At 42.8% G+C, this 25,260-nt stretch overlaps 1 protein-coding gene across 2 annotated transcripts in view; it reads left to right on the forward strand.

The window, feature by feature from the left end:
- The first annotated feature begins 7,512 nt into the window (after positions 1-7,512).
- The window catches only part of RYK (receptor like tyrosine kinase), a 98,062-nt gene continuing 80,314 nt past the window's right edge, over positions 7,513-25,260 (forward strand). For both annotated transcript variants that reach the window (XM_037143865.2, XM_037143866.2), the window contains exon 1: positions 7,513-7,953. In XM_037143865.2, coding sequence (XP_036999760.1) covers positions 7,731-7,953 — 223 coding nt within the window. In that variant the 5' untranslated portion in view covers positions 7,513-7,730. The remainder of the gene's footprint in view (positions 7,954-25,260) is intronic.

A 25,260-nucleotide genomic window follows, 5' to 3' on the forward strand; every position in this document is an offset into this window, starting at 1 on the left:
GAGGCCATTTTTATTTATATTCAAATCACAAATATGAAGCTATTGGAGATCTGTATTGTGATGAAATATTAGAACAATGAAGAAATTTTTTCAAAAAATTTGTAAAAAGAAACAAAACAAAGTGTTGCCATTTCTCCTCTGTGTGGTATCATCGCTGTAGCAATAACTTCACAACTACATTTCCTATGGGCCAGGCAACAGGTTGGTTGCTTTGCATGCACCATCTCTTGTCCTCCTCTCTGAATCCCAGAGAGGAGATTGGTTGCTAAATTGGTGTTAATTTGATTCACAACTAAGAACCTATAATTTGTCTGCAGTCACAGAGCTGGAGGGGCTTAGGGAGTCAGGTCTCAGCCTTGCTCTGTCTCTCTGCTATTCAGTGCTCTTTCCTGGCTCTTGGATTAACTCTCAGCTACTCCTAGTGGCCCCAACTTTCTATCTGTGGTCAGACGCAGTCTCAAGTATGAATAAAAATCATCCAGTCTATCCACCCTGTTTTGCAGACTGAATGAGGTTACTCCGAGGAAGCACTGTGACCCGGTCCAGGGGCCCAGTAGACCAGGACATTCCTTTCACTCCAATGTCCCTTTCACTCCGACATTCCACTGCACCAGTGTCCTGAACCTGGTCTGTACAACTGGTGATGCCAATAAGTGTGCCACGAGAAAAATGTCCTGTGATTCAATACGCATGGGAATTATTGAATTAAGAAGGGTTAAGAGGACTTTAAACAATCTTCAATATGTTCATGTGCATTTGATTCTCCGCAGCCAGGCACTGGCGTGCCATGTTTCCTGAGCTTAGTGGATAAACTGTTCCATAGAAGGACACTTTTTAAAAATAGGGTTATTGATTTTAGAGAGAGAGGAAGGAGAGAAGAGAGGGTGGGGAGAGAAAGACATCCACGTGAGAGAGAAACATTGATTGGGTGCCTCCCACACGCTCCCCGATGTGGGGATTGAACCCACGACCTGGGTACATGCCCTGTTTGGGAACTGAACTCGCAACATTTCGGTGTATGGAACCATGCTCCGATCAACCAAGCCACACCGGCCAAGGCTGTGGAATAACACTCAACTTCTTACCAAGCTGGTATATCACGGAATAGAGTTTAGGGACTGAGTTCCCTTGCAGAAAAGCACTGAGGAAATGCAGACATTGCATTAAGCAGGGATTTTAGGTAATGCAAACTGACCATCTGTAAAGATGATATTTTCTACGGGAAGAATGAGGAACCCCTAGAGTTCTGCAGGGTCTTATATATTTTCACTGACAGAACGGGGTGGAGACAGATGCTGAAGAGAAGGGATATTTTGAGTAAAAGGAGGAACTCCACAGACTTTGATAGAAAGAACGGTATCTAGCAGAAGGAATCTGAGGAGAACGAAGACAGATGTAAAAATAGCATATACCTAACATGTAAGGACAACTCCACAGTATTTAAATTGCAAGGATGACATATACTTTTAGTTTTTTCAGATAAAACCTGGCTCTGAGGACCACTCATAATGGTTGGCGAGAAGTCTCGTACCAGTCATGTTCTGGGACCTTTCTCCTTCCCTTGAGCCATAGCAGAATCCCAGGCTTGTCTAGCCCAGAGCAGTGGGGAAAGATAAGCCTCTGGTCAGGATAGCACTGGGAAGCTCACCAGTTTAACTCCTGCTGTGAAGATTTGGACTTCAGCTTGGACCAGCGCTGTCACTCCAGGCACAACTCTGAAATGGCCCTCCCAGGGCCTTCGCCACAGATGGGGCTTAGTTATAGGGGCCCCTAGGGCCATCGGGGCTACCCCTCAGTGTCCACAGACATTTAGCCTCCTCATCGAACCTGAAACCCTTCCCCTTCGCAGCCTCCCCGAGGTTTTCTTGGCAGCTATACATATCCATCTCCGTCCTTCCCTGGAAGCCCTAACCTAGTCCCAGGCCCCACTCCTAATTTATCCAGTTTATCTTCCTTAACCAAGCTCCTGAGAGCACTGGTCTGTTAACTCTGTCCTGGGGGTGGGGAGAGCCAGGCTGACCTTAAGCATTTAAGGATATCATGAGTTAAAGATCCTCTTGAACAGGCAAAAAACAGTGTCTTTTCTTTCTTTGGCTGATGAATTCATAGCGGGCACCCTTAACAGCACCATCGAAAAGGATGATGTTTTTCAGAGAATGCACTGTGTCACAAATATGCTGTTCATTTGTTATGGTTATATTTGTAGTAAAATAAAGGAAAGGGTTAGAGACAGCTTCAGTAAAACAATGAAGCCCAAGGAAGGTAAACTCAGTCCAGTGAACTCCTAATTCCAGTGGAGCTTCCCCACCTCCCCCAACCCCCCACCTCTGCCATGTGGGGCTGGGAAAACCGCGGAGTAATTCTGACACTTCAGTGAAAACGACACCCTGTGCAGTGGCACTGACGCCTGGAGTGCTGTGTGGCCACACACAGGAGTCCACATGCTGCAAACACATGTTGCTCAGCACCAACGACAATGCATAACAATGATGAGCCACACAGAGCGAAAAGGAAAAGAATAGGACGGCCGGCTCCCATAGTTTTATGCGTTAACTGGTGCCCCGTTGTTTGGTCAAACCCCAGTCTAGATGCTGCTGTGAACATGCTTTTTAGCTATGGCTAACATTTAAATCAATAGAATGGGAATAAAGCAGATTATCCTCCATCATGTTGGGTGGGCCCTCTCTAAGCAGTTGAATGAAGGTTTTAAGAGCAAAGACTGAGTTTCCCTGAAGAAGAGGAATTTGGTCTCCAGACTGCAGCATAGAAATTCTTTCTGCGTGTCTAGGCTGTGGATTTTGAATTCAAGACTACGGCATCAACTCTTCCAGCCTGCCAGCCTGTTGCATAAATTTCAAACTTGCCAGCCCCCACAACCATATAAGCCCAATCCTTCACATCGTTCTCCTTCTCCCTCCCCCCTCTCTCTCCAACTCCTATTGGTTCTGAAGAACCCTGTCTAAAATACAGTTGGTTACAACTACTAAGAGCAGAATATTTCATAAATACAATAAATAGTGTTTGAAACAAATGTCTCCCCATATGGAAAAAATAATATCATGTCATATACCATATATAACTATAAATTCCAGCTGGACTGAGGAGCTCATTTTGTAAAGGAGAGAAGTACAAAAACATTAGCAAAATACAAACATTGTTAATTGTGGAGTCCTTCTTAAGCAAGACTGAAAATCCAGAAACCATAAGAAAAAGACTGGAAGATTTATCTAAAATAAAAATCTAAAAATTATATTGAGCAAAGGACATCATAACCAAGTTATGAGAAAGTTAAAAGAAAAGAGATATAGTCAAAGAAATTATGTACAAATCAATAAGACGCAAGCAACTCACTAGAAAAGTAGTCAAAAATTTTGGACAGGAACTTCACGAAGTAAAGTGAATGGACAATAAATATTTATGAAAAGATGCTCCACCTCACTAGTGAGGGAAATGCAGATTGAACAACGACTAACTTTTCTTTCCCCAGACTGTCAAAAGCAAAATGAAAAACATTGATGTACTGGATTACCTTGTCTCTCTCATTTAGGCCATTGGTGGTAGTGTATATAGGTGAAGTCCTTCAAAGGACAACTAAGGGGAATCTATCAATATGAAAACCTTTTCATATCGAACTCCCTTTGACTCAGCAATTCAACTTTGGAGAATCTACCCTTCTGAATACCTACACGTATGCACAAAGAAGCATGTGCAAGAATGTGCAGTCTATCGCCAGAACTGTGAAGTCTGTGACACTTGACTCCTTCACAATGCAATGGTTTAATATATTCCTTGTGAAGGGAGAAGTTCTAGAAAGTAAACTAGGCCCTGGCTGGTGTGGCTCAGTAGATTGAGCGCCAGCTCGGGAACCAAAAGACTGCTGGTTTAATTCCCAGTCAGGGCACATGCCTGGGTTGTGGGCCGTGTTCCCCAGTTGCATGCATGTGAGAGGCAACTGATGGATGTATTTCTTACAAATTGATGTTTCTCTCCCTCTCTTCCCCTCTGTCTCTAAAAAGTAAAAAAAAAAAAAAAAAAGTAAAAATCAACCAATCAATCAGTAAACTGCCATATAGTACCCCTATAGTACACAGAACAGCATCCCCAACTGGTCCTGGCAAAAGAAGGGGCAGTTCACAGAACTTAGAGCCACGCTTTTGTAGACCCTTCCCTGCTGAGGGAGCACAGTCCGGGGTGGGGACTGTGCCCAGGGCTCTCTGAGCCGGGCGCCTATCCTTGTGGGTGTGAGCTGGGACTCTTAAGTGGGGTATCAGACACTCCATGCAGGGAACACCCCAGTCATTTTTATTATCGCAAAGGCTTCATTTGCCCCTCCCCAGCAAGCCCTCCCACCCACTCACCCTGCTGCATTTCAAGCTCAAGGCTGTCCTTTTTAAAGGAGTAGTGAAACAAGCCTGGATGATGGTGTTTTCCAGTCCTGAAATTTGACTCCAGGAGAAGCAAAGTAAGGTCAACCGCAATGAAAAGCAAAACCATGAGCGGGGGCAGTGCATTGAGTATGGTGGTGATTGTGGCCTTCACTTCCTCTAGGCAAAGAAACCTCAGGAGGCTGAGGTCAGGGCTTCCCAGCATTTTCACGGTGAGGCTTATTGGGAAATGTCAAAAGTTGCCACCCACACTTTGGGGAGGGAGAGGGGACTCCTTCTCTAGGGATGGGAAGGGGCTAATGGGAAGAGCTTTGTGTCAGACCAGGAGAGACTGGGAACTGTTTTTTTCTCTGGGAAGTTAAAGTGTTGGGAAATTCACAGTTTTAATCTTATTTAGAAGTTAACATTTAAGTATAGATTTGAAAAGGTGAGCGATGAAGCTTGTGGATGTCAGAAGGAAGAGCATTCCAGGTTCAGGGAACAGTGGTGCAAAGGCCCTGAGGTAGGATTGCATCTGGCATGTTGGAAGTACAGCAAAGAAACCATTATGGTTGGAACTAAGTGAGTATGGGGAGGATAGAAGGAGATAAGATCAGAAGGGAAGAGAAAAAGGTGGAGGGTGAGCACTACCTCGATATCTTTTTGGAAAATAGTTGGTGACTTATTAAATACCTTGATATCTTTGTAAGGACTTTGCCTTTTATTCTAGATGAAATAAAGGGAGCCATTGGCAATTCTAGGGAGCCATTGGCAATCTAAAAGGCAGGGAGTGCCATGATCTGGCACACATTTTGATAGGATGGCTCTGGGTGCTGTGTTGAGAGCAGACTAGAATAGTAAGGGCAAAGCAGGAAGGCCAGGGGGAGACAACTGCAACTGCCCAAAAGAAAGATGGTAGAGCTGTTTTTCTTGACAAAGTGGCCAGCATCACCCGGAGGTCCCAAGATGTTCTTTGGGGGACAGGGACTTCTTAGAACGAATGATAAAATGTGCATACCAGTCCTCTGTGCATTGCTAACAGAAGTCTCTACTTATGTTGGTCTGGAGTAGGGCCTAGGAATTTGCATTTCTATAAGGTTTCAAGTGAGAACCCTGATGGTCTGGGAACCACAGTTTTGAGAACCACTAACTTTTTCTTCATAGCACGGATGAGGATGTGCAATACATATTTGTTTATAGTACGTCCTCAAGGAAGCACCTTGCTCATCTCTATGTCCCTGTGCCAAGCATGCTGCCTGGTACGAAGAATATACTGAGCTTGGCTTTGGGCCAGGTGTGGTGCTATATTGAATGAAATTCCTGAGGATCCCTGGCTTGAACGGTTTGGAGGTTATTGGTGATGAAACTTTCCAGAAAGTGATCATTAGAGGGAAGGGACTGATTATAATAGTAATAACACTGGGTATATGACTGACACGGAGTCCAGAACCTGCCTTGATGTTTTACTCACATCTTCTCCAATTAAATTTTGTAAAAGCCCTGTGAGTCAGGCATCATCACCCTGATTTTATGATTGAGAAAACCAAGGCTTGGAGAGTTTAAGTAATTTTCCCAAGGTCGCCCCATTAACAAGTACCAGAACCCAGCTGGGCCTGACTGACAGCTCTGCTAAGTTTGTATCACTCACTGCTTCAGGAAGCCACTGATAAGAGGATATTACTTTCAAGACAGGAGCTTCCTTACTAGGGGTCTGTGAGCCATTTTCAAAAATTCAGAGAATATGCCATCCTTTAAAAAAAGTCTCGTCTCTGAATTGGGAGCCCTGTTCACACAGCACATTGCCCACCCCTAAGACTGTCCCGATGGAGTTTGTTCCCTAATAGGGAGCAGTGCCTGCTCCAACATAAGTATTTTTGCCGACCTGTGTGGTTTTGATCAGTCTCTGGTGGAGCACTTTTCCTTAGCCTCATGCTCTGCCCAGCTTCCTCCTGCGAAAGGATGGTCGCAGTACTGTGCTGGGGGGCTGAAGCTTGATTAGCGGAGGCCAGCTTATCTCTAAACGGAACCCTTCCCTCTCACCCCAGAAGGAGAAAATCAAGTTCCAGGACTTCCGGCCTGATCAGCTTCTCTCTTCCCCGAGCCTCCCCAGAGGATAAAAATAGCAGCCTCCCAGGGCCTCACTGCAGTGGAGCAACTGCGCCTGGGAGCTGCCTGATGATCCAGGAGCAGCTGCTACCCGGGCCATAGGCCGCTGGGGGCCTGGGGTCAGGCCCGGGACTTGCCCATGGGGGCGGGGTGGCCCGGGACGGGCAAGCCTCACGGACAGACGGGGCACCTGGAGCAAATTGGACTGCGATAGTTGGTGGATCATTTATACATCAAGATCCTCGAAGGCCTCGCTGGGCTGCCTCTAATAAAAGACTATGTACCCGTGATTCTTGACCTCTTTGGGAGATAGGGACTCCTACAACAAATGATGAGATGTGCATACCACTTCTGGGGTGCACAGGCATACACACAGCACACAGAGACACAGATGTACAGGCACAAGTACACACTCAGACACAGACACACATTTGCACACAATGTTACATTCTTGGGAGAGGGGACTGTCAAAGCCTGGTGTGGACCACGGGTTTACGACCTCGGATGCAATTTGATAATAAGAACGCAGAACAACAATACAAAATAAAAATTTGTAACGTTTAACAATAGGTTAGTGAAGTTTGCTAAGCTCTTTTTGAAGAGCTTAAATGTTTAAAGTATATATGCATGACAACACAGAAATGCTAATGTTGACTTCCGTTGGTGGGGTACAAGGTGATTTCTATTTTTCTCCATTTTTTGACTGAGCAAAAACGCAAGTTTCTCTTTTGCAACCAGAGTGGCCGCCTCCACGTATTTTCTTGAGTCTGGGGAGCCCACTCAGCTGCGGGCACGGCCCGGGCCTGTCTGCCCACACTCCCCGCCGTGGTAAGGGTGTTACAGACAATAGACAAGCAAACATCAGGCTGGTGACAAAGTGGGGGCGGGAGCAGACTCCTTTAGAGAGTGATCTGCGATCCCTTCTCGGGCGACTGCACTTCACAATCAAAGCGCTCCGCGCCAAGCCTGGCCCGAACTGAGCGGGCGATGCTTGCGCGCGCGCTCTCGGGACAGCGGCGACGCGCACGGGCGCGCCCCCGCGACCAGCCCCCTGTAGTGGACGATGCCGCCGAGGAGACGGCGGCGGCGGCGGCGCGCTCCGGCGGTCTAAAGCGGCGGCCGGCTGCCACGGGCCGGCGGCGCGATGAGCTGGGCGGCCGCCCCCGGCTCGGAGCTGTGAGGGGCTCGGGGCCGGGGGTGGGCGGCGGTGGCGCCGCTGCGGGCGGCCAACGGTCTCTCCTGGCGGCGGCGGCGGTGGCCATGCGCAGGACGGCGCGGCTGGGGCCGCCGCGCCGGGGCCGCCTCCCGGGGACCCGCGGCCTGAGGGCCCCGCCGCCGCTGCTCCTGCTTGCGCTGGTGCCGCTATTGCCCGCACCCGGCGCCGCCGCCGCCCCGGCCCCGCGGCCCCCGGCGCTGCTGCCGGCGGCCGCGGGGCCCAGCGTGAGCCTCTACCTGAGCGAGGACGAGGTGCGCCGGCTCATCGGTGAGTGGGGCCCACCGCGCCGGGGTGGGCAGGTCGGGCCGGGCCGCCGGCTGCTTCCGGCCGTGGACGGCCCAGTCCGCGCGCATTGATCCGTGGGTCGGTCTCCGCCTTGTTCCCCGGCATCCCAGTCCGGTCCCAGCACCCGGACGGGATGCCCCGGGGTCCCGGCCTGTGCCTGCCGAGCTAGGTGGGAGGTGTGGTCCCTGCGTAGCCCCCGCCCCTGGTCAGCCTTATGGCTTCTGCCCTATGCCCTCGCTCCTCTGCCAAGGAAAGACTTGGGGACCCCTCGGCCGCCGCGAAAGACCCGGGATCCACCCTATTCCATCCTTTGCATAGCCTCCTCAGCCCTTCACCATATTTTCTAGAGTCAAGCGTCCTCACAACTTTTCTTCACTGCCTCACAAGTTTCTTTGACCCTTCTAATGCATGTCACTTTAGGGCCCTGGATTTTGGATACCTTGAAATCCACGTTTTATGTTGACTAAATCTGTAAACCCTTAGCGGTGGTTTTGATGTCCCAGGAGGGGCTACACTGCTGACTGAGCTCATACTCTTCGGTTATCAAGCTTAAAAAAAAATGAGAGAGACAGAGAGGTTATAAGGACATTTCATTACATGGTCGTAGCAGTCTCCAAATCTTGGTATTGATAAGCATGCTTTTAAATAGTGAATGAATCTCCAGATAGCCCACACCTTTTAGCTTCTTCGGTACCTTTTTGGTTCTTGTCTGCCATGTGTTGGAGTGTGGACCGACCCTGTATTTCTGGGCCACTGTCCTACTTTGAATACCTTGTAGGGAAAGGAGAACTCGGCTTTGGGTCAGTTGGTTCTGTTCTACTTAATTAGCTTTGACATTTGGGAATGAATTTAAAACATAATGGTTTTCTCGTGTTGGGACTTTTCAGATTCTGGAAATGACCCCTTAGAGAAAGGTGTGATAGAAATGGTCCAAATGGGAAATCTTTGGTAGTCGCACGTACCTAGACATTTACTTCTTTTGTGTATTATGGCAGCCCCTTTATGTCATGTCAGGTTTGTGGTGCATCTGAGTTGAAAAAATTAATCTTTTAAGCATCAATTATTGATCAGTTTTATTTTTTGTAAGTTAAAGACTACCTTGAGGTGTTTTGAGGAATTGCTTTTAGTGGACTGTTTAGACATTGTTACTTGCATAGGTTTTCAGTCTTTGACCAAAGAAGAATGCTGTGTTGTTGTAATGTCTTGCATTCTTAACCCTCTTTTTCGTCTAGCTGAATCAGCTGAACCTAGTTTACCTGAATTAAAACTGTAAATTGGGTTAGTACTTGGATCATAAAACTAAGGTTTAGGAAAGATAACGAATGCTTATAGATCAACTAATCACATTAATTAAAAAAAATTTAATGTATTATGCACGGTTTTGTAAAGTTTATTTTGCTGTTATTAAAAGCACGCATATAATTTGTGACTTTGTTTACATGTAAGAAACCAGTCTGGTTGGGGTTAGGGGACAGGGGACAACCAGAGGCTGACACTGATTGAGTACCTACCTGTCATGTACCTGTCCCTTCTTGTGTTATACACATCATTTCCTCTACTTCTCTTGTGACCCGATAAGGTAGGTATCATTAGTCCCATTTTAGAGATGAGTAAAGTAAGGCTTTAAGTAACTTGTTTAAGGTCACACAATTTTGTATAATCTTTTTTTTTAATTTTTTTATTTATTTATCTTTAGAGGGGAAGGAGAGAGGGAGAGAAACATCAATGTATGGTTGCCTCTAGTGCATCCCCTGCAGGGAACTGGCCTGCAGGGAACCTGCCTGCAACCCAGGCATGTGCCCTGACTGGGAATCGAACTGCGATCCTCTGGTTCACAGGCCTGTGCTCAATCCACTGAGCTACACCAGCCAGGATAATTTTGTATAATCTTAAAAAAAAAAATCAAACATAGTGTTGAAATGGGCCACGAAGTTTTATGGAATTAAATGAAGATAATAGTTTATACAATAGAAGTTTGTTATGGCATGGTGGAAAGTAATGATTGCTAATTAATACTTGAAATGATGTATTTGTTACCTGTTGATGAGCAGGAATGGGCTGTTGGAAGCAGAGAGGGAGGATAGGATGCCTTACTGATCAGCCTGGTCCACCTCTGAGGCAAGAGGGACCTCCAGTAGTATTTTCTCTAATGCAGAGAGTTGACCTCTTGCAGTGGGTCTCTTAATTATCCATCCTGCCAGATCCAGGTCCTCTCCTTCCATTCCCTCCCGTGTCCCTAATACATTCTACCTTTAAAGTGTTCCTTGGCTGTGGAAGAGTAAGTGGGTAGGACTGAGGTGTATACTAGGCCTCCTGAGTTCTTAGAATGCAGTTTCCCACAGAAACTCTTAACAGTATTTAAGACTACTTAAATACTTCTTCGTACCATATTTTTATGTCTTCATAGGTAAAATGCCTTCTGAAAGCTGACTCGGGAAATTAACCGTCACTTTATAATATTTCTATGACAGCGAATTTGGGATACCAAGTAAGACACATAAATAAAGTTGATAGTGGCAACTTTATAAATCAAACAAAATGCCCTTGATATGAGAATAATTGTTATCAATTAATACATACACACAATTTATAAAATATCAAATAGTGCTAAAAGGCTCAAAATGAAAAGCAACAATCTCCTGTGTTTGGCCTTTTAATCCTGCAGGCTCTACTTTCCAGGAGAAGTTACTGTCTTAAACTAGTTCTGCTTATTTTTCCCTGGTTTTTACTTTCACATAGCTAAATCAGTGTATAGTGAGCATTTGACTTCCTAGTGTCATAACCGAGTACTTGCCTTCTTCTGTTCCCCAGGACCTCCAATAACATTATATAACATTTTTTGGTAAAACCAGCAGTCAGTATTTACATTATTGCATATATATCTATTGCTTCTGAATTAAATAGTGACCCATGATTGTTGGTTTTTTTTTCCCCTGACCATTTTTGTGTTTCCTGGAGCAAATAATTAATTGCCTTTTAAACTTTTTGGTTAGTTTTTTTTAATGTAGGCTACATTCTTTTAACTACTCCAAGAGGTATGTTAAATGCCTTTTGATTTTTTTTTCCAGGTAACACATCAAATCATCTGTCAGTTCCACTTGGTTTCTTTCCCCTTAGGGACTGGCCCTCCCGAGTCTTCATTCTCTTATTCCATTCTGGACAGTGGGGTTGTTTTTCATGCGACTTCTGTTCCCTTCTTTTTTGTCTTAGAGCCTGTGTTTTCTAGACCTCCTGTCTTCTTTTTCTGGTTGTGCTTGGTTTTGTTGAAGTGTATCTCCCTTTCAAAAGGGGCACATGAGAGGCGACTTACCCGAGGCCTTGCGTGTCTGAGGGGTCTGTCTGGTCTTCATGCTTTATAGATGGTTTGGCGAATTCAGAATATTAGGTTGAAAATAATTTTTTCATACACAATTTTGATGGCATTTCCATACTTTTTCTGGCCTTCAGGGTTTCTGATAAAAATCCAAGACCATTCTGATTTCTTTTTTTCTTTTTTGAAGTCTTTTTCTCTAGTGTTCTGAAATTGTATAAGGTCTTGTGTGGGCCCTTCCTTCTGTCTGTCCATCTTGTCTCACTGGGCCAATTCAGTCTGGAGAACTGTATCCTTCAGTTTCCAAAAATGTCCATTACTCCTTTGGTACTTTCCTATCCTTCGTTTTTTGTTCTTTCTTTCCAAGATATCTATTGGTTTGGTTATTAAATCTCCAGATTTTCTTAATATGTTGCCTCTTATTCATCATATCTCTGTATTGAAAGTGGAAAAAGGTGAGAATTTTTTAATTTCATCTTCCAAGCCTTTAAAATTTCAATGATGTTTTTAAATTTTAAAAGCTACTATTTTTGTTCTTATGTCCATTTCCATTTCATTCTTATTTTATAGGTGTATTATCTTCCCTCATCTTTGAGGTGTGTGTACATGTTGTTTTTTAACTATTCTATATATTTAGTATGTTTTTAATATTCAGCTTCCTCCAGTGTGCCTGTTAATTTCAGGGTGTGTTTTATGTTTGTTTGAATCACAAATGTGTGGTGATCCCTGGCTGCCTATAATTAAGAGCAAGATGCTGAAAAGTTGATTAAGGGAGAGAAAATGTGTGTGTGCTGGTGGTCTAATGTGACTGCCCTGGGGTGGGGGTGTAGGTGAACTTTTCACTGGGGGTCTGCTCCCCACATCAGCACTTTCACATCTTCTTTGGGACTAGTCGGTGTCTACAGAGAAGACACCTGCAATTTTCAGCCTCTGGTAGGTTTGTGATCACCAGCGGCCTGGGTTTGGGTTAGATTCGGACTTCTGTGTATAGTGCTCCTGCCAATATAGTTCAGTTTTTTTAGAAGCACCTTTGGGTCTCCTGCTGGACCTGGGGCCCAACTACTTTGAATACCTCCTTCAGAAGCTACTCCTTCAGAAGCTCCCCCTTCATCAGGCCTAAGCCCAGGCTGGCCTTTGGGGGCTTTTGGAGGCTCCATTGCTGAGCCACTCAGGAGTCCTGAGGGGCAGTGACCACTCCTTCAACTGCTATCCAGCTTGCAAAAGTTGTTGAAATGTAAAAGTTGAAATGAAAAGTTGTTGAAAAGTTATATAATGTGTTGTTGTCTTCTTTTCCTTTTAGTTTGTCTGTGTGGTTTCATGTCTTTGTGATTTCATTGTTATCATTTTAGGAGAGTTTTGGGAAGGAATGGGGATAAAGGCTAGTGGTCATTCTACAATGTATAAGTGACAGGTAGGATTGGGCTCTTTGACTGTTGGAAGAGCTGGTGCCATGTTGTAGCAGGGTTTTTTTTTTTTTGTAATAACAGTATTAAGAAGACTAGTGGCGGTTGAAATAGCAATCCACAGCTTTTTAAAATGCTGCTAATGAGTGGATCTTTTTTCTGTGTTAGGCCCAAAGGTAACTCCCATGTTAGGTATGTGCTGTTATCTCCGTTTTGCAGATGAGGAAACAGACTTGGAGGACGTGTAGGTAACCAGTTCAGTTCCTTGGCAGCCGTCATGCAGTGCTGATGGAAGTCCATTTTGTACGAAGACTCCAAAGCCTCAGGAGCTTTTCATCATAGGCCGCATCCCTGTGTCCCCAGGCCTTGCTTCATTGTTCTCATTTACTCCTCTTAAGCTGCATCATAGACCAATCAGGACTCTGAGTCTGGGCCCTTTGTGCAGTGAGGAGAGTGTCAGGTCTTGACTCCATCCTGGTGGTGTCCGGAATCCATACTGCCTCCGTCAGTTCTGGAGGAGTGATTAACCAGAGTACTTGAGGAGTATAATCTGCAAGCCTGCTGCCACATGTGCTTGCTTGTGGTCTGAATCATTATCTGCACTCTCCCATTCTCTAATTGTGCTTCCTGGAGTCCAGAGCTCATAAAAGTGGTATGTGGCCAGGGCAGTGCTAGGCGTTTGGGAGTAAAATGCTGGTGAGTGGGGTTGTGGCATAACCTGGTCATGGCAGTGGTGTTGCTGGTGATAGGGAACCTGTAGAGATCAGTGGGACTTCTGAGGATAGGTGTTGCCTCCCACCATTGAGAAATTTGCTTTGGACAGCTTGCTTCTCTGTTAAGATAAATATCCCCTGGAAGAGTTAAGCATTATTCACATCTTATTTAAAATCAGGCTAATACTAACTGAGATTGTTGTTCCCCAAATCAGTCCAGTAAAAAATTTTGATGCCCATATCATGGTAGAAAATGGTGATTCAAAATTATTGAACTTTTCTTGAGGAACTTAGAATTTTGTAGGCAAGACGGTTATATCTGTAAGAGTTATATTACTGACTTGAGATAAGTTACTGTAGAAGTGATGACTTTGGACAGTAGAAGGGGGGAAGGGAGAGAGCCTCAGAGAGTTTTAGGAAAGGTATTCCAGGAAAGGAGACATTTGAGTCTCCTCTTGAAGGATGAGTTTGATAGGCAGAAAAAAAGAAACATTTCTTGCCAGACAAAGAAAATAGTGTGATCAAAGCCACAGCCCTGTGGAAGCAGATGTGTGTGAAATTAAAGGGTAGGAAAAATCTAAGGTGGCTAAGATGAGAAAAATTGGCAAAGTCAGGGAGTGGTAGAGTATAAAGCTGGAAAGTAGGTTGAGATTGGACTTTAAATTTTATCTTGTAAGTAATGAGGAGCTATCGAAGAGTTTAGGAAAGGCGGGTGCCTGGTCAGGACTGAATTATATGAAAGATACCTTCGGCCCCAGGGATAATGATGGCTTGTAGACCGAAAAGCTGGATCTGGGAAGTGGGACAAAGTCAGCCTTGTGATAAGAGGGATCAACTAGGGCAGTTAAAGGGGTAGGATGGATTTGTGAGGAATTTACAGGGCGTTTGCAGGAGACTTGGTGGAGACCTGAGCATTACAGAAGAGGGAGGAGTCAGAGGAGTCCAGGGTTTCAGATTTGGGCAGCTGAATCGAAGGACTCTTTCCTTTTGGGAAGTGGTTGAGGGAAAGAAAAATGAGATGAGCCATGTGTTGCTCTTCTCCCAGCATCTTTCTTTCCTCTTCAGCCTCAGGCCAAGTGCTTGGTACAGGAGGGCAGTGAGGGTGTCCTCTCTGTTGAAGTGTCTGGCACAACCTACCACTGCTGAAACCCTGAGGAGGTGGGGTGCTGGGGGAGGTGGGTTGCCCCCCTCCAGCAGACTGTTCGCCCTGGGCATTCGGGGTGGGGTTGGTGGCACCGACACAGCATCAGTTTGAATCCATGTGTTCTTCATTGGGAGAGCAAGGCTGAGTGAGACATTGTGCAATTGTGGGTTTTGAGTTATTTTTTCCTTCTTCATGCTACACATGTGGTAGAACTCTGTCCAATTATAGCTAAACCTGTCCCCTATGAGTCACATCCTGAGTTGACTAGTCAGTCCTGAAGGTGCTGCCTAAAATATTGTTTGGATTTTAAGGGTCACTTTAGAAACAAAACATGCAGGTATTTTTTGAACACCATGAATGGAGAAGCCCCGCAGCATTACTTTTGGAGTTTTAATGCAGCTATACCAGTGTTCTGAAAAAACTTGTGAGTTATACAAACTAAAACCAAACAAAAAAAGAACTTAGACATGAAACAGAGCCATTAACTACTATGAAATTGTATCACACTTTGAAATATGCTTTTTTGTGTGTTATCCTTGTCGATGTAAATCAAGTATGATATTTCTAATCTAAATGTTTTTAAACAGCTTTCATTTATGTAGGGCCTCTTAAAATGTGATGAGCCAAAAAAAAAAAAAAAAGGTCTGTGTATTGCTGAGTTACAGAATAAACGCTTACTGAAGGATTCTTTTTACTGTGCCTAGCAAGTGACAGTGCTGAGTGGTAGAGTACTTCTGAAAGCAGTTTCATAGGTCCTGTTCTTATTCGTGAGGTAAATGTTATGTCTTGTTCATAAATAAAAAGCTCTTCTATAAATACATGTATTTTCATACACCTCTTGCTAGGTGGCAATACTTCACATGTGTTCTCTTTTATTTTATCAACTATAGGAAGTAAGTGGCATTGACTTTTTTTTAGAGATAAAGCTGAGCCTCTGGGAAATTACAGAATTTGCTGGAGGTCACAGAGATGTCGGGGGCTGTGTGACTCCAAAGTACATGCTTTCTCTGCTGTGCTGCCTCTGCAGGTTAGCAGTTTACTTAGTCTCTATCTAACCTGAATCATGGGAGGGGCGTAAACAAAATACAGGTTCCTAGACCTACTCTGAACTATTTTTTTAGGAGACCAGAGATGGGCCACAGCTAATGAACCTTTTGGATGCCACGTTTCATTGATTATAAGGCATATAGACTTTCTACATTTGAACACCGCTGAAATTGGAAGCATTTTGCACTGCACGGGGAGTCATTAGTTAATCAGCAGTTTGTTTTTCATTCTTAGTAGTACAAAAAAAATGGTGCACTTTAGATTAAATGAAATACGATATTATAAATAGATATTGTCTGTATTTCATCCTGGGATTTTCTGACCTACAGAATTTTATAAAATTTGCATACGTTAAGGTTCATTTTGTTTGATGAGTTTTGACAAATGCACAGTGCCATGTATTCACCGGAGTATCATGCAGAATAGTTTTACCACCTTAAAAAATTCCCTCAGGAGTGGGCATTTATATTTATAAATACCCCCTTCTATTTTAAGTAAGTTTGCTTTTTAAAAAATGTATTCATTATGGAAAATTGTAAACATTCAAAAGCAAACAGAGTAGTTTACTGAACCTCTATGGTTATGGTTATGGGGTCATGGACCCCATCATCCAATCCATGGTTAATGACTCCAGGTCAGATTTGTTTTGTCAGTACCGCTCCACTCCCCAGTCCACTCCCTTGTCCTCACTTCCCCTCCTTTACTTCGATTGTTTTGAAACAAACCCGGACATAAAATTTTGTAAAACTTTTTGTTATGTATCTTTAAAAAATAGGGACTTTTTAAAAATTTATAATAACCATTATCATGCCTAAGAAATGAATAATAATTAGGAAATATCAGATATGTAGGCTGCTCTGATCTTCCTGACTTATAAACGAATGTTTATATTGAGACATTTGCCTGCCCCCAGTTCTTCTCTCCACCCTGCCCCCACCTGTATATACCCTGTGTGTGGTTCTCTGGTGCCAAGCTCTTTCTCGCCCTCGGGTCTGCATTAGGTGAGTGGTCTGCCTCACATATTCTTCCCAGATCTTTACATGGCTGGAGCGTTCTGCATCTCCACTTAAAGTGCCACTTTCTCAGCCTTGCCTTTCATGGGTTGTGCCACTCTGTTCTGTCACCCTGTTTTCTTTTAAGCACTTGATACTTCTATTGTTTCTACACCCCCCACCCCCAGCCCTGTCCCATAGGAAAGTTTCTTTTCTTTGAGTAGAGACCTTTTTTACTGTTCCACTCTATGTCCCTAGCACCTAAGGCAGTGCCTAGTATGTAATAGGTGCCCAGTAAAAGTTCAATGATTGAATAAGTGAAGGAATCATACTTTCTTTTTGGATTCAGTATCTTGTACCTTATTGGGGTCACCATTCTCTTGGTCATTTTTCATTGTCTGCTAAGTTATTATCCAAAAGGGGAATTGGACTGAACTTACACTTAGGAATAGAAGCTTAAGTAAATTAGTTTCGAATAGCTTATTTTCTTCGAAGTTGCCTAATTTTCCCAAGTTTTTGTCTCTTGTACCCCCCTCCCTGGGTAAGGTGCCCCCCCCCGTCTTGGCCTCCACAGCCCTCTGTGCCCTCTACAAACAAACTTGTGTCCCCATACCCATCACATTCTGCCTTTCCTCTACTGCACTGAGGCCAGCCCATATCCTACTACATAGCAGTTTCCCAGGAGACTCTGGGTACCCACTACAGTTAAGGATGTGAAGGATTCAAGAGAGATTCTGGCCTTTTCTAATAAATAAAAGCTGGGAAATATAATTTCTAAAATCTTTTCATCTGAAGTACCTAATCTGCTATTAATTTTATCCAGTATTTTTTTTTCATGTCAGATATCTCATAGGTTTGATTTGGATCTTTTTATATCTTCTGTGTCTCTACTTAACATTTTTTTTCTTTTTTTTTTAATCCTCAGTTGAGAATATACCATTGATTTTAGGGAGAGAGAAACATCGATGTGAGGGAAACAAACATTGATGTGTGAGAGAAACATCTATCAGTTGCTTCCTGTACACACCCCGACCGGGGATGAAACCCTTACCCTAGGTGTGTGCCTTGACCAGGGATCAAACCAGCAACCTTTTGGACTATGGGACAATGCTCCAACCAACTGAGCCACTCAGCTAGGGCTCTACTTAACTTTTTGATGATGTGTACCATTATAATAGTTGTTGCAGTATCTTTGCTAGTTCTGGGTTGGTATGTATGTATGTATGTATGTATCTGTCTGTCTTACATACCTGATAGTTTCTGACTGAATGAGAGGCATTGTGAATTTTCCCTGGTGCGTGCTGGATGTTTTTGTATTCCAAAACTATCTTGGGTTTTGTTCTAGGACTGTTAAGTTACTCGTAAACAGTTTGATCCTTTCAGGTCTTGCTTTAAAAGACTTGTTAGATAGGACAGGAACAGTGCTCAGTGTAGGGCTAATTACTCACCGTTACTGAGTCAAGACCATTCTGGCCCTGGCTGGTGTGGCTCAGTTGGTTGGACATTTGGTTGGTAACCAAAAGAAAAGGTTGCAGGTTAGATTCCCGGTCAGGGCACATGCCTAAGTTGCAGGTTCGATTCCCAGTTGAGGTGTGTACAGGAGGCAACTAGTCGATGTTTCTCACATCTATGTTTCTCTTTCTCTCTCTCCCCCTTCCCCCTCTTTCTTGAATGAGAATAAAATAAACCTTTTTTAAAAAGGCCATTCTGTGTACTTTTTCCAGTGACCTGTGAATCATGCAGCTTTCCAGTGTGGCGGGTGGGAATAGGTACTAGACACTTTTATCTGTGCTTGCTCGATCAGTACTCAGCTGAAGGCTGGAGGGCATGGAGTACATGGTCCCAGATCTGCAGAGACCTTGGACGCTCTGTCTGTGCAGCCCTCTCCTCTCTGGTTCTTTGTCCTGCGTTCTTGACTGTCTTTGTCTTGCTGAACTCTTATATATTTTGTCTGATTTTCATTGTTGTTGGTTCAGATGAGAGGGTTAATCTAGTTTTGTTATTCAGTTTTGTCCAGAAGCGGAAATGGCCAAGGATTATCTGTTTGATGTTTGCATCATTTCTACAGTTTAACTCTTTGAATTATTTGTTAAAGAAGAGGATTTAGTCCAATTTAAAGAAAAACGTGCTAAGGTTTGTGTATGTTTGTGTACACAGGTACACAACTGTAGGTATATAGTAGATAGCGTCGTGTGGGACAGTATTGGATTCAGAATCTGCATATTGAGTTTTAATTCCATCTTCTCCTGCTATATGTGGGTAAACAAGTAAATAATGTTTCTGAGGGTTGGTTTCTTTAATATAAGGTAAGATGCTTTTTAACCAAAAACAGGATGTGTGTTACCACAGTTGCTATAATGCATATGAAAGTGCTACATAATCCTCAAAACTATTTTAGTTATTGGTGGGGGATTTACATGTTTTTGGATGAAAACCAAAATCACAGAATGTTAGAGAGAGAGGTCATTTAGATATCACATGGTTGATCAATAGTCTTTAGTAGCAGCATCATTTATCATTCATCGAACAATTATTTATTGAGTCTATACTAGGCTGTACTTTAGGGGTTAGGGACATATTCTGATGAGTAAAACAAATAAAGATCTTTGCTTTCATGGAACTGACTTCTAGCAGAGTACTAAGTGACTTTCCTGAGAAAAGAATTCAGGTAGATTTGGAACTGAACCCCAAGTTAGCACTTTGCAAAGCTTCCTGTACTGGCAGGGAGAAGTGATGTTTGTGAGTTTCCCATTGTGCGCTGAGACCGTGGACGTGGACATAACAGCAAACTACCTAATGGCCTGCACAGCTGATTGGAGCATGCTCCTGTTAGGAGTTGCCTGTGAATGATGTTGAGTGGTGACTGTGTCCAACTATGAGTAAATTACTCCATCTCTGTTACAGGGCCGTACCCAAACTGCTCGTATAAGCTGGTCAGATTATTTTCTTTAAATAGGGCAGGAACCAGACACATTTCTTTTTCAGAGTAATTTTTTTTATACCTGATACTGGAACTTTATTTTTATAGTGCTAGGAATCATGGGTTATGTTCTTCTTCCTTACTGTCCTTGGATAGGATTTGGGAACCACCTTTAACATCTCTGCAGTTGTGGTACAAATCACATCTTTGGGGGAATTCTTTTAGAGATATTTTTTTTAATTACAAATGTATTAATTGAATGTGAAATCTTGTTCCCTGGTCCTGTAGTTTAGTGTCCAACTCTCTCTCTAATTTCTTACCCATCTGCCATCGTATTTTCAGCTGGCGAAAGTGACAGTGCATCACCTGAGTTACCCATTTGAAATCAGAAGTGACCATACTTGCCTTCTGATTTCACATAACTTCTTCTAAAGGTGGTATCGTCACAGTTATTAGAGGGACAAACCTGGCAGAGCATTGGTGGTGGATAGCTTTGGGCCTCCATTTTCAGGGATCTGGGATTACAGTGAAAGGCACGGTCTGAAATGTACTCTGGGGAGGATGGGGGCAGGGAAATGCTTAGTAAGTGGATCTTTGCACCCAACCTGTAGCTTGGTTTGTTAATTCAGTGACAACTAAGAGCCATTCTAATGGATTGTTTTTAAATGAACTGGTAATTTTGACCTCATACCATGTTTTCTTTCTGAAGTGGCTCAGTGACTGCAGATGAGTGGTTTTTCCTTGGGAGGAGCATCCAGAGAGCTCCTTGAAGCTGACTCTGTAGTTACCTCTCAGAGACTAAAAGGAGGTGGGTCCTCTTGCTTTTCCTTTGAGGAGGCCAGTCTTAGGTAGGAGAGGAGGCATCCTGAAAGAAGAGGGTGGAGGGTGGTGGCCTATTTACCTTGTCTTCTATTGTCAATCGTGCGAATCTTCTTTCTCTTAGAAACTCACTTTTATTCTTTCTATACTCTCTGCGAGTGTATGTGTACCCCTGCACCCAGCTGTCAGGATACTTCAGGTCGTACAAGGTAGACTGAGGATTACATAAAAAAATCTTGCTCTACAAGATTATTGTTTAAACAGCTATAGTAATTGGAGCTTTATATGCTTTTTCTTTTTTAATTATGAAGAAATGTCCCTTCTTACAGTCTGACATTTGTAAATTCCCTGTCTTATGACGTAGTTAAATATTAGGTCTCGGCTAATTTTCTTGGAATAATTCGACTGTAGATTTATTAGATTCTGATGGACAAATTGTATTTTATTATATCTATTTCAGCTTGTTAGTGTCCATAACCTAGGGAAACTTGAAATAAGAGCTCCATATTTATCTTTTAGTGTTGATTAAAATATAGAGTATTTAATGATTTCATATGTAGTAAGTGATTTTGGCTTTATTCCCTCTGGCTCATATACCACACTGTCCTCAGAACCTAGAAGATTATCTTGACTAAATAATTTCTTTTACTGAAGTTTGACTAGCATTTGGAAACTGTCGATGATATCATAGAAAAAAAGAGAGTTTTGGCTGACATTTGGAAACCATGGATGATATCATAGAATAATAGGATTTTGTGGCTGAGGAGGGACGATAACATCATCTGGTTTACTTCCCTTGTTTTACAGTTAAGAAAATTGATGCCTGGAGAACGTGGTTAAATATTTGGTTGCCAAAGGTCAGCTACTTATTAGCAGAAACTGTGCTTTAGTTCTTTCCATGACATCACTTTTATTTTCTTGCCTCAACTGATTTCTGACTTTAAAAACAGAAAAGAGCATTTTATCCAGTTCATCAAAATCCATCTTTGATGTAGTTGATTTTTATCAATAGCCAGCCATTTATGCATCTGACCTTTGAGTAGCCGATTCTAAGCTCCTAGCCCTGCTTGTAAGGTATTGGGGAAGATAGGTGTGTAAACAAGTGTTGTAAAGGTGGCTCTTTTTACAAAGGAGGATGGTTTGCTCATCGACACTAATCATCCATTGTTGTAGCCTTGGGAAGCAGGTAGTTAACTTTTAAAATCATTTGGAAAAAGTTTTGAACTATTAAATTATTTGAACTTGAGCCCTGCCTGGTGTGGCTCAGTGGATTGAACACTGGCTTGTGAACCAAAAGGTTTCTGGTTTGTTTCCCTGTCAGGGCACATGCCTGGGTTGCGGGGCAAACAAGGCAACCAATTGATGTTTCTCTACCTCCCTTCTCCTCTCTGAAAATAAGTAAATAAAATCTTTAAAAACTTTTATTTAAACTTGAGCTAGACAGGCCAAATCATGTAGAATATCAGGCCTGAGTTAAGTTTGAACTTAAGATTGTCTAGGGAAAAAGTAATTTTTCTTACTGGATGTTGAGAATTTTGCAGGAATAACTTTGGTTTTTCAGCTTGGATTTGGGGTTCTTAAAATCATGAACAAATGTCATATTTTCTGACAAGAGCAACATTCCTGCTTTGCTGGCATCGGCAGTCTGGTAATGGTAATTAAGCAACTAGGTTAGAAGAGGAAAGTTCTGTGCTTTCTAACAAGATGCTACCACTTCAGTGCACAGCTGTCCACTCTTGGGTTTGTCTGTCTTCCAGCAGAGCCCCTTTCTACCCTGACCTACTCTACTTCACCTGCCGTGTCCTCTTTTCTCCTGGCCTTGTCCCTGAATCTGTGGAGCTCCAGTTCTGTTTGCGGTCTCCTCTGACTTTCTTCACAGTGCTTCTTTATCTCCAGTTTAACTGAAACCTGATTTCCTCTTGTAAGTGACAGTTTCCTTGTAATCCTTTCAAGTCACTGAAAGCTGGTTTTATTACACTCCTTCCCCATTTTTGGGTCAGGGACCAGTTCTTTTTCTCTTCTTTTTTAAAAATAATAATTTTTGAAGTAAAATTTACATAACATAAAATTAATTCTTTTAAAGTGAACAATTCAGTAACATTTAGTACATATACACATGTAATTGTACAATCACCACATCTGTCTAGTTCCAAAACATTTCCATAGCTCCAAAGTAAAACAGTTTGTGCATTGTGCAGTTCCTTCTCATCCTCTTCTTCCCGGCCCCAGCCCTTGGCAATGACCAATTTACATTCTATTTCTATGGAGTTTTCTATTCTGGATAGTTCATATCAATGGAATCATACAATATGAGATCTTTTGTGTCTGGCGTTTATTTATCTATTGATGTTTAGAGGAAGGAGAGAGAGAGAGAAACATCGATTCGTTGTTCTGCTTATTTATGTATTCATTGGTTGCTTCTTGTATGTGCCCTACCTGGAGATCAGACTCACAGTCTTGGCATATCAGGACAGTACTCTAACCAATGAGCTAGCTGGATAGGGCTGGCTTTTATTTAGTGTAATGTTTTTGAGGTTTGTCCACATTGTAACATGTATTGGTACTTCCTTTTTTTCTGTGGCTGAATAATATTTCATTCTATATATGTACCACAATTTGTTCATTCATCTGTCATGGACAATAGGGCTAGTTCCACATTTTTACTATTATGAGTAATGCTGCCATGAACATGTGTGTAAATGTATTTGATTGAGTACATTTTCAAGTTTGGACATATACCTAGGAGTAGGATTGTGGGTCGTATGCTAATTCCTTGTTCAACTTTTGAGGAACACCAAACTGTTTCTCACAATGCCTGTATCATTTTGCATTTCCACCAGCAGAGTACAAAAGTTCTTAATTTCTCCATATTCTTGCTTACATTTGCAGATTTCTGTTTGTTTGTTTTTATTAACACTAGTTGATGTGAAGTGATACCTCATTATGGTTTTGATATGCATTTTCCTAATGAATAACAATGTTGAGCATCTTTTCATGTGTTTGTGGGCCATTTGTATACTGTATTTTGCCATGTATGATGTGCACTTTTTTGCCCAAATTCTTTGAGGGAAAAATAAGGATGCCTGTTATACATGGGTATAATGGTTACACACCATGAGTATAATAATCCTGTGTGTAGTGTGCAAAAACATGGGTGCACATTATACACAGGAGCACATTATGCATGGCAAAATATGATATATCCTGTGGAGAAGTCCCATACCCATTTTTTAAAAAATATTTTGTTTATTTACTTTTTAGAGAGGAGAAGGGAGAGAAAGAGGGGGAGAAACATTAATGTGTGGTCACCTCTTGCGTGCCCTCCACTAGGGACCCAGCTCACAACACAGGCCTGTGCCCTAGACTGGGAATAAAACCAGTGACCCCTTGATTCTCAGGCCAGCAGTCAGCTTACTGAGCCGCACCAGCCAGGGCCCTTGCCCATTTTTTAATTGAGTTGTCCTTTTGTTGTTGAGTTGTATGAGTTCTTTATATATTATAGGTACAGGGCCTTTATCAGATACAGCATTTGCAAACATTTTCCTCCTTTTTATAGGATGTCCTCACCTTGATAATGTCTTTGGATGCACAGAAACTTTTAATTTTTATCTATTTCTGTTGCTTGCACTTTTCAAGTGCCATATCTGAGAATCTATTGCTAAATCCAAGGTCATGAAGCCCTATGTTTTCTTCTAAGAGTTTCAATGTTTAAGACCTTGTATTTAGGTTGTTGACATACCAATACTTTGATTAGTTTTTACTTATGGTATGAAGCAGCAGTCTTAATTTTATTATTTTGCCTGTGGATATCTACTTCTTTCAGCACCATTTGTTTAAGAGCTATTCTTTCCCCATTAAATGGCCTTGCCAAAAAATGATGGGCTAGAATGTATAGGTTTATTTCTGGACTTGGTCTACACATCTGTGGTTATGTTGGGACCACACTGTGTTGGTTTCTGTGGCTTTGTGGTGAGTTTTGAAATAGGGAAGTGTGAATCCTTCATCTCTGTTCTTCATTTTCAAGATTGTTTGGTTCTTGGAGGACACTTGAAATTCCGTATTAATTGGGGAATCTGCTTTTCATTTCTGCAAAAAAAGATGGTTAGAATTTTGATGGAAATTGTACTGATAGAGGACCTCAGGGGAGGGAAGAGTAAAGGGGGGCTGGCAATTGAGTTCAATTGATGGTTGTCATCGATTATGCCTAGAAAATGAAGCCCATATAAAACCTGGAGAACTGGGTTCCAAGACCTTCTTATGTGGGTGAACACATAAAGATTTGGGGTCCTCCTGCCATAGGGAGGCAGGGTGTGAATCCTACCAAACCTCCAGAAAGCCCAGTTCATTCAGATTCAAACTTCTCCCATGAATGAGATCTGGGCTTTGCCAACAACATCCAAGTCCTCTTGTTATGCTAAATTTAAAGATGTGACACCAACATCAGAGACAGTGGGCTGTATTTCTTTGTGCAACAACCACACCCATTTCCCAGGTGGATAGCAGCAGCCAAGTTCACTCCAGTCCAGCGGCAGAGAAAAAAGTGATTTCACCCAACGGTTCCCATGGTCCTAGCACCTACCTGGCATTCCTTCTTCCTGCTCATTTTCCAGGCCTTGTGCTGTAGTCTTCTGAGGAGTTTCCCACGTCACACCAATCTTTTTGATAAAATCCTTCAGCTTTAATTGGCTACTTAGTTTCTGTTTCTGCTAACACAATCTACTAATAACTATTGATGAGCTTTACTGGTGCAAAATAGTTTAAGTGGAAGGCTATGTGCTAGTATGCCTCTAATTTAAAAATGAATGTATTTAGAGGGAGAGAGGATGGTGGCTAGGTAAGAGGGAGCAGATTCCACTTCCCCCTACACATGGGAGAAAAACCTGGCCGATCTGTGGAGGAAAGGAGCAGACAGCCACCAGTACCACAGCATATATGAACATA

Source organism: Artibeus jamaicensis, unplaced genomic scaffold (genome assembly GCF_021234435.1).
Source record: "Artibeus jamaicensis isolate MK-2021 breed Jamaican fruit bat unplaced genomic scaffold, CSHL_Jam_final contig_519, whole genome shotgun sequence".
Classification (NCBI taxonomy): Eukaryota; Metazoa; Chordata; class Mammalia; order Chiroptera; family Phyllostomidae; genus Artibeus; species Artibeus jamaicensis.